Source organism: Ricinus communis, chromosome 4 (genome assembly GCF_019578655.1).
Source record: "Ricinus communis isolate WT05 ecotype wild-type chromosome 4, ASM1957865v1, whole genome shotgun sequence".
Classification (NCBI taxonomy): Eukaryota; Viridiplantae; Streptophyta; class Magnoliopsida; order Malpighiales; family Euphorbiaceae; genus Ricinus; species Ricinus communis.
The window spans coordinates 31,397,514-31,406,801 of NC_063259.1; the positions used below are offsets into that span (position 1 = coordinate 31,397,514).

The 9,288-nt window shown below is 35.0% G+C and overlaps 2 protein-coding genes across 2 annotated transcripts; both read left to right on the top strand.

Moving 5' to 3' along the window:
* Positions 1 to 48: 48 nt before the first annotated feature.
* On the top strand, positions 49 to 4,561 carry LOC8274438 (1-acyl-sn-glycerol-3-phosphate acyltransferase 3). Its single transcript, XM_002513441.3, has 11 exons — positions 49 to 403; positions 711 to 833; positions 1,335 to 1,374; positions 1,510 to 1,583; positions 2,066 to 2,125; positions 2,362 to 2,439; positions 2,526 to 2,684; positions 2,995 to 3,120; positions 3,602 to 3,694; positions 3,856 to 3,942; positions 4,055 to 4,561. Exons 1-11 carry the CDS (start codon positions 323 to 325, stop codon positions 4,277 to 4,279), a joined length of 1,146 nt encoding a protein of 381 aa, XP_002513487.1. The 5' UTR covers positions 49 to 322; the 3' UTR covers positions 4,280 to 4,561.
* A 1,332-nt stretch (positions 4,562 to 5,893) lies between these two features.
* On the top strand, positions 5,894 to 8,722 carry LOC8274437 (1-acyl-sn-glycerol-3-phosphate acyltransferase 2). Its single transcript, XM_002513440.4, has 11 exons — positions 5,894 to 6,160; positions 6,282 to 6,404; positions 6,701 to 6,740; positions 6,834 to 6,907; positions 7,054 to 7,113; positions 7,201 to 7,278; positions 7,353 to 7,511; positions 7,658 to 7,783; positions 7,881 to 7,973; positions 8,068 to 8,154; positions 8,277 to 8,722. Exons 1-11 carry the CDS (start codon positions 6,080 to 6,082, stop codon positions 8,484 to 8,486), a joined length of 1,131 nt encoding a protein of 376 aa, XP_002513486.2. The 5' UTR covers positions 5,894 to 6,079; the 3' UTR covers positions 8,487 to 8,722.
* The last annotated feature ends 566 nt before the right edge of the window (positions 8,723 to 9,288 follow it).

Here is a 9,288-nt window from a genome sequence, read left to right on the forward strand (position 1 = left end):
CGCGGAGTCGTTTGGAGCTCTGTTTTCGACTTAAAACAAGTTTCAGAACACTACTCCAACAGATGAAGAGAACCTCTGTGTCCTAATATTATACCCCGATAATGGCGCGTATAAATGATAGAGAAAGTATGATATAATGTAACGGTAGCCAGTTATTGCATTGAATCACCATCTCACAACCTCCGCTCTTTTTGCCGAATCACAGGATCGCTAATACCCCAGCCACTAACTTATCCAGAGTTTTCACTCACTTCTCTCCGCAATTTGATTTTCCTTTTCAAAAATTTTCCTTTTCTCTCTCTAAAGCATTTGCAGAACAATAATGGCTATTCCGGCTGCATTAGCTATCGTCCCTATTGGGATTCTCTTCTTTGTCTCTGGCTTCGTAGTCAATCTTATTCAGGTTGATCTTTCAAAACTCATTTGCTTCTCTTTTCAATTTTTATTTTCTTTCCTCTTCTTTTAAATAGGATTACACATCTGAAAATACATCCATTAACTAGAATGCAAATCGGTATTACCATTATTACGGATCGGGTTTGAATGTATTTGTTTTGATGCACTTAAGATCCCTCTGCTAATTGATTGGTCAAGTTCTATTTTTATTTTCTGTTAAATTGATGTTTTACAGGTGCAATGCCTGTGATATGTTGTGATCTCGGCTTGCTTTCATGTTTTTTAGTTGTGAATTGTTTATTTACTCTTTGCAGGCAGTTCTCTTCATACTTGTAAGGCCAGTATCAAAGTCTCTGCATAGAAGGATTAACAAAATAGTTGCAGAACTTCTTTGGTTGGAGCTCATATGGCTGGTTGATTGGTGGGCACATCTAAAGGTGTTTAAATAGATTTTTTTCTTTCTTGACTTCCTTCATGGGTTTTTTTTACGTCTGTGTTTACTAAGTTCTTTTGCTTCCGATTCTAGCTAGCATTTGCTCCTAAATTTGTCATATTAGTCCTATTTGATAATTCAAATCTCTAAATTCACAATCTTTTTTCAAAAAATGCATTGTGCTTGCATATTTGATAAAGTTAAAACTGAACGAACATGACAAGGTAACTTGATTGCACATTAGCCAAAAGACTGCACGTGACTAACATTTTAAAGCCTGGTCTTCAGTGAGAAAGTAAAACCTGCCAAATTTTTAAACATACCTTGCTTCTGCCTTTCCAGATTCATGAGAACTCGTTCCATACGACATTGCCACATAACATGAAGCTAGGGGGAAATTCAAAATTTTTACATTTTACTTTATTCATGCCTCTGCATAACTTTTTTCAGTAGCACAGCCAAATTTTTCTGATTTGGGTGTAGAACACTTGTCCTTTTGGTGCAGATTGAAGTGTATGCTGATGATGAAACTTTTGAATTAATGGGTAAGTTGGGAAGTTTTTCTTTTGATCCATCAAGGTTCCCTTTTCATTTTGTTTCCTTCTCATACTATGAACTTAAAGTGGAACCCTTATTCACCAGACATGTTCATAATTGTCTTTTTATTTGAGAAATTTCAGGTAAAGAACATGCGCTTCTCATTTGCAATCACAGGAGCGACATTGACTGGCTTGTCGGATGGATCTTAGCTCAGGTCCTATTTCTTTCTTCTTTTTTTTCAATTTTTAATCTGTCGTAACAAGCAGACGAAACAAGTGTATATTGTGTCTGAGATATATTTTACTCTTTAACTTTTACAAAATCTGAATCTCTAAATTATAAGAGGAAAACTTTCAGCTTCTATGCATGTGGGCTCAAATTTTCATTTTGTTCGGCTTCGTTGGATAGAATTTCACCAACCCCAAAATTCTTATGCCAGGAGAAGTTGTTGTTGATCTGATACTGTTCCTAGCACACATTAAATCTTCTGTTTCCTAAAATCTTCAATTGGATGGTCACCTTGGCTGCTAAATATGCTCTCTATACTGTATATTTCATCTAGCTGTTTAGCCTTAAAATTCATGATTGTACATGCCTCCTTTAATTTCTAATAATCCATTTAGAATTTTTCCGATTTATTGCACACTCTGCTGTGTCATTTTTTTCCTTTCTAATTGAATGTTGACATTATAACAGCGCTCAGGTTGCCTTGGTAGTGCACTAGCTGTCATGAAGAAACAAGCCAAAGTCCTCCCTGTGAGTTTTCAGTATTACTAGCGTTAATTCTTGAGTCCTTGTATACTGAAATAAGGTGATTTCTGATGACAATACATCACTACAGTACCAAATAAAACAACATCATATTCTGGTGAAATGAAATTGTGAATTTCTTACTTGAGTTTGGCTCTGAGACATTTATTCTTCAGTGTGTCTTTTAATTTATAGGTTCAGTATTTATGTATGATTTTGTACGTATATTGAAAAAATTGCAGATTATAGGTTGGTCCATGTGGTTTTCTGATTATCTGTTTCTTGAAAGAAGCTGGGCCAAGGATGAAACAACATTGAAGGTAACATTTACAGCATTTGAGATGACATTCGTTTCATGCAATTAAATATTTTTGTTTGACTATATCTTATGGATTCAGCACTGCAGTCAGGTTTTAAACGGCTAGAAGATTTTCCTATGCCTTTTTGGCTGGCTCTTTTTGTGGAAGGAACACGCTTTACAGAAGCAAAGCTTCAAGCAGCCCAAGAGTATGCTGTTACAAGGGGGTTGCCTATTCCTAGAAATGTGTTGCTTCCTCGTACCAAGGTGAATAGAGTTGAAAATTTCTTCAAGGGTGATGACATATAATATTTTATAATATTTCTTTGCAAGTCATTATGGTGAATTATTTTTCATTACTTTAGCTTTTATATTCCAATTTGCATATCATTGGTATTTTCTAGAAATTGAAAAGCTCGCAAGAGTGTTATTTAATTAAAATAGAAACTCATATGGTCTGTGCTAGCAGTCCATTGCTTAAAAAATTATTACTAGTCAGCCTGATATAAAGTATAATTTTTGAGTTCGCGGCTGAAGTCTTTACTTACTGTGTGCTATTGATTTATGCTGCTTGCAGGGTTTCGTATCAGCAGTAGTTCACATGCGCTCATTTGTTCCAGCAATTTATGATTGCACAGTAGATGTGGACAAAAGTCAGCCTGCACCAACAATGCTAAGGATATTTAGACGACAATCATCTGTTGTAAGCTAACTGAACCTTAGAAAAAGAACAATATTAGGTGTATAGATTAATTTTTCTCTACTTTTCTTTTTATGATAAAGCTGCATTAAATGAATTAATTTTTTGCCTTGAATTCTAATCAACTCATGGGTTACTGAAAGCCAGTATGTGTCTAAGCTGGATGGGATGGGTGGAAACATTCAGTGGACTGGATTCAAGTTAGGTTAGTCTGAAGATTTCTTAATGTACCAGGGCTAGCCTGATAGTCTTAAAATTAGTAGAAGATGTATAAAATAGGATAAATTGGAGCTGTAGACTATAATTATTAACAGAATGATCAAACCATGAACATCATGAAACGGTGGCAGAGCTAGGGGAGACCTTCTCATTATATTCCTTTTCTTTTGGATGTCATAGTTGAATCTAATGGACCCATCAGTCTATCTCTTCTATATGTGTACTTTAAATAATTTATGACAATTTGTTGCTTTATTTCATACAGATAAATCTGCAAATCAAGCGGCATTCAATGCAGGAAGTTCCAGAAACTGCTGATGGTATTTCGCAATGGTGCAAAGATGTATTTGTGACCAAGGTATGAACATCGTAAATTCATTGCTTTCTTATCTAACTTCATTGAGTGTAGAAATAAACTTTTTGCTGAAGGTTTTGATGCTCTTTTAGGGGGCAGAGGCAGTTTAGGAACAGCTTACTTAAATTGTGTCTGTATTGTTCTTTTTTTCCCCTTCCATTCAGGACGCAATGTTGGAGAAATACCATACTAAGGGCACATTCAGTGACCAAAAGCATCAACACATTGGACGACCCAAAAAATCTTTGTTTGTAAGACAAAATCTACGAACAAATGTGATTTTATATTAAGCTATTGTTTTTGTTGCCTCCAGTTTTGATGTATATATTTTTCTTCTTCCCTCTATTTATTTACTTGTTACAGGTTGTAATATTTTGGTCAAATCTCCTTATCTTCGGCATCGTCATGTCATTCCAGTTTCTGTCCTTCCTAAACTCATGGCAAGTCCTTTCATTTTCAGTCACTCTGTTGGTCCTTGTTACAATTGTTATGCAAATTTTGATCCATTCATCCGAGTCGGAGCACTCTACTCCCCCACCCAAGCTAACATTTTCTGACCAAGCAAAGGAGAGGCTGCTTCAGAAATGAGTCAACAGACTACACTGGTAATTGATCAGTCCGTAAGCTATCCAGTTTATGTTGCTAGGAAACTGCAAACTTTTCTTTTCTTCTTCTTCTTTTGGAGATTGGGAGCTGTTAACCAATTGGTAGAGCTTAGTTATGTTCTTTCTGTACCTCTTGATGACATTAAAAAGAAAAACCAACTGATGAATATTCCTGTGCATAGATATGGGGTAAATACTATTCCCCCATGAGGTTTGCCATATTACTCTACTCATTAAACTTAATTTCTCGTGTAGTTTGTTATCATAAACTAACTCACTCGTCTTCCCTCTTCTTTTCTGGTATATCAGCTGTTAAATTGAATGGAAATGACACATAAATTGAAATTATAATGAAATGGATAGCCAAACCTAGTTGAAAATTCTGTGTGCGCAGCGTCAAATCTTCATGGTTCCAAAAAGAAGTCTTGATGGTGGTCTCCATTTCAGCGATGGTGAAAAGTTTTGTTTCCCGTCCCCATCATAAGGTAAATTTTTTTAAGAAAAATTTAAAAGTTAAAAAACTCTCTGCCCCAGCCATTGAATTCCAGCCCTGCCTGCTCTTCTTCCTTGTACGTATGCAAGGACCGGTCCACCTAATCTGGGGAAGGGTTGGGTGAGGAGGTGAGGTGTGGACCAAGTAAATCTCACGTCTCATATGATTAATGATCTTTCTGCCATTGATTATGTTAGGCATGCTACAAGTCAAACAAGCCGATACTTTTCCTTGGAACATATCAAAATGGATTATCAAACTTAACTTCCTCCCTGACGTATTTGCTAATTCCGTTCATTCGCAGATTAAGAAAATAAATTCCTGATATTACACCATAAACTATTGAAAAAATAAAAAATAAAAAATAAAAGCCGTTGCTTAATTTTGTGATGTCCTCAGATGAAAACTAGAGGTCGTTAAATGGTCGTTGACAGAAAGAAAGTCTCGACATTAGTTAGTGACGCATTAGTTACGATCTCTAGATCTGAAAAAATCGCCGCTAATCTTCATCGCCATCTTATTATGGAAATATAAGGAAGTTTACGACTGCAGTGATATTAGCGACGCGTCCACTCCAGAGAAAAATTCGACAATTCAACAATTAGAGACGGGCAACTAGGCGCGGTTGAATTGGGTACTTTTAGCACTGAATTTTTCAAATGATGCTTGAAATCAAATTTAGAAAAACAAAATGTGCGTCGTTATAAATTTATTTAACCGCCGTATTCTTTTATTTCCTGTTTACCACACACACACTAAGCGCATTTTAAGGTTCATTACAACTTCTTTTTCTTCAAAAGAATTCCCCCTCATTTTCTAGTTTTATAAGTTTTAGTTGACTTAATACGTCTAATCCATAGACTATTTAATAAGATTTAAAATTACCATGGATGAAGTAGTACTTTTGTTCCCTAGGGGGCCAAACCTTGTGGGTTGAATTTCATTTAGTTAGCTTATACTATTGACGCATATTCATTAGTTTTAAATAATTAGAATATTTATCAATTATCTAATACCAAAATGTAAAATACTTACACATATATGTAATAATAATAATCTCACAATTTTAATTTCTTAATTTATAATAAAATAATTTACGATCATTTTAAAAGTGGATGCAGATTTTAAACCTCATTAAAGTAAAAAAAAAAAAAATTAAAATGTAATTAATCTACTATTGATATATATGCCTAACTTTCCATTCTTTAACTGTATAAGAATGAACATTAACATACTGTTGTTACTTCTATAAAGTATAGTAGACCCCTTCTATTTGAAGGCATAAAGATAATGGAAGTTAAGGCTGTTCTTCTCTCTATTCCTTTTGGCTTTGTTTTTCTTTTCAGTGGCCTTATCATCAATCTAATCCAAGTAATGACAAGCTTAAATTCTAATTCATTACCTTTTTCTTTGTGAATAAATGCTAAAATGTATACTGTCAATTCCCGTTTTTCAAATCCTACAATTTATTTTACATTACGAGCATTTGCAGGGAGCTTGCTACATCCTAGTACAGCCTCTATCTAAAACTGCACACAGAAGGATCATTGGAGCGGTGACGGAAATCTTATGGCTAGAGTTCATATTTCTCATGGACTGGTGGTCAGGCTTTAAGGTATTGGCCACCATCCCTTTTATGTATTTGCTTCTCCATTAATTTCCTTAATATATTTTTTTTTTCATTCACTTGTTCATGTTCTTGTATGCATGTTTCTTATAAACAATAGCACTAGTCAGTGTCTGAAATAATATTTTTGGTGTATGAAGTCACCTACAGATCACACATGTAAACGTTTCCCAGTTCAGAATTAATGTATTTATGCATTAACCAATATAATTTATTCTCCTTAGAAAGTTAACGTACATCTTTAGTACTTCACAAATTTAATCAGTTAAGTTGCGTGCTTGTAGGTTCATCTCCATACAGATTTTGAGACATATCAATTGATGGGTAAGAGCATGCACTCAATATATGTATTTCCTATAGTTTCATTATAGTATGTAACGTCTTGTATAAAATGTTATATATGATGGGAAATTCCAGGTAAAGAGCATGCACTTCTCATGCCTAATCACATCTGTGATGCTGATATATTTATTATGTGGCTTCTGGCTCAGGTGCTTTCTTTTTATTACCATCATCCTTAATTATGTACTAGGATAACATTTTTCAAATTCTTGTAATAAGTTTTATGGTTTCTGATCCTTCCTGCATTACCAGTTCTAATATCCTTCATTGAAATTTGATCCTGTTCACTCTGCAGCGTTCTTCTTGCCTCCGTGGCGCGCTAATGGTGGTGAAGAGATCTTCCATGTATATTCCGGTGAGTTTTATGTCCTGGAATGATATTTATTTTGATATCAGTAATGTTTATATTTTTAAATAATTTGCTTCAGTACATATGCTGTAGATTTATGGGTGGGCAACTTGGTTTGCTGAGCATGTATTTGTAAGTAGAAACTGGGGCAAAGATGAAGAGGTCTTGAAGGTACTGTAGATATTACGATTGTCTTAGTTCTGTTTATCGAACAGTATTAATGTGCTGAAATTTGATTCTTGCAGTCAAGGTTTCAAAGCCTCCAGGATTTCCCAAGGCCTTTCTGGTTGACCCTTTTTGTGGAAGGAACTCGTATGACCTCAGATAAACTAGTAGCAGCTCAAAATTTCGCCACTTCCAAGGGTTTGCCAGTTCCTAGGAATGTGTTGATCCCTCGTACCAAGGTAACTATTTCAACGTGCAAGAGTTCAAGTATTCAAATCAATGTTCTTAATAGATTGCTGTGATTGTTAAAGAATAATTAATTAAAATGAGTAAAATTTTCCATCGTATTCTTTTTTCTTTTTCTTCTTCTTTTGGTTGAATTCAGGGGTTTGTGGCAGCAGTACGACATATGCGTTCATTTGTTCCAGCAATTTATGATATTACGCTAGCTGTACCGAGAGGTCTTCGAACCCCTTCTCTGGTAGGATTTTTAGGGAGGGAGCCTACTGCTGTAAGTAGATAGCATTCCTTGATTTTTGAAAGGATAAAAACAAATAATGCTAACCCTTGACAATAATAGGGTTTTGCTTGATTTCATGAAATTATAGGTCCAAATTCACATAAAGCGATACTCGATGAAAGAGTTACCAGAGTCAGATGAAGCCGTTGCTCAATGGTGCAGAGATAAGTTTGTTGCTAAGGTAATATATCATATTCAATCAGTGTCTTCTGTTTACTATAATTAATTTGTTTTCTTATTTATACAATCTCATAATTTCCTTGTCTATATACTAGGATAATATGTTGGATGAATTTCAAGCGAAAGGCACATTTGAAAACCAAAAAAATACAGATATTGGTCGACCAAGAAAGTCATTGATTGTAAGTTATTAGCAACCTAGAAATAACCAGGAAATATATAATATGTGATGTTTGCAACAAAAATTTGTGCTTTACGTCTTTCCCGAACTTCTGTTTTTATGATAAATTATTTGTTAAAACAGGTCCTTACCACTTTGGGTTGCATTATCTGTCTGGTAGTAATCAGCTTGATTCAAAGGTATTCCCTGCTATCTACCAGGAAAGGCGTCATCTCATTGGCAGCTGGGTTGGCACTTGATGCAGTATTCTTGCATGCTGTAATTGAGTACACAAAATTGCCACAAGCCAGAAAAGCTTCCATGGGAAATTTAACAGTGCAACTGAAAAACTAATTATGGCCAATCTTTGAATATACAAGCAAGACTTAGCTTGCCTTGTTACTGGGCCAATTAGTCTGTGCAGATCTTCCTGTGTTTATGGGATTGGGGATGCACTCAATAAATGGGTATTGGTATAAAATTCTCATAGGAATTAACCACTTCGAAATTTTACGAGAAAGAGCGAGCCTTGTACCTCAGTACTCATAATTGAATTCAATGCTTAATAATTCTTAGCACCTCAATCTTCTTTTCCTTGCGCATCACGAGACACTTTCTGGAACAGTTCTCTTCAAATTTTATGTGTCTACATATGTGATTGACACTGCGGTGGACTATGCATCTATTGTCTCTTTCTCTTTTGATTCGAGTTTAAGATGTTCAATTCTGGATTTAAGAAATTGTATCTAATTTTAATTTCTGATAGATGCTTCTATAGCTGAAGATAATGCAAACAAATGGATCTCACATAATCAGTTGGATCGATGTTCATGACAAGTAATTAACTAAAGTTATTTCTTTGGAATGAAATCCAGTTGGTAGAAGCACATTATTTTTATAAGCGATACTTATCAACTCCTTAATTGCTTTGATTTCTGAGAAAATTAATAGTGCTAACTGCTAAGCGATCTTGTAAAGCTCAGTCTGGTACCATATTTGATGGAACTGACATAAATGGGGCTTCGCTCTTCTAAGAAAGATGCGGCAGGCACTGAAAAATGCTCTGAAATCAGATTCAGAGGGAACGGAGAGGTCGGTATCACAGTTATTAACAAGGAATTAATGGTGAGACACCTTAATCAGGATGAGTTGTTTA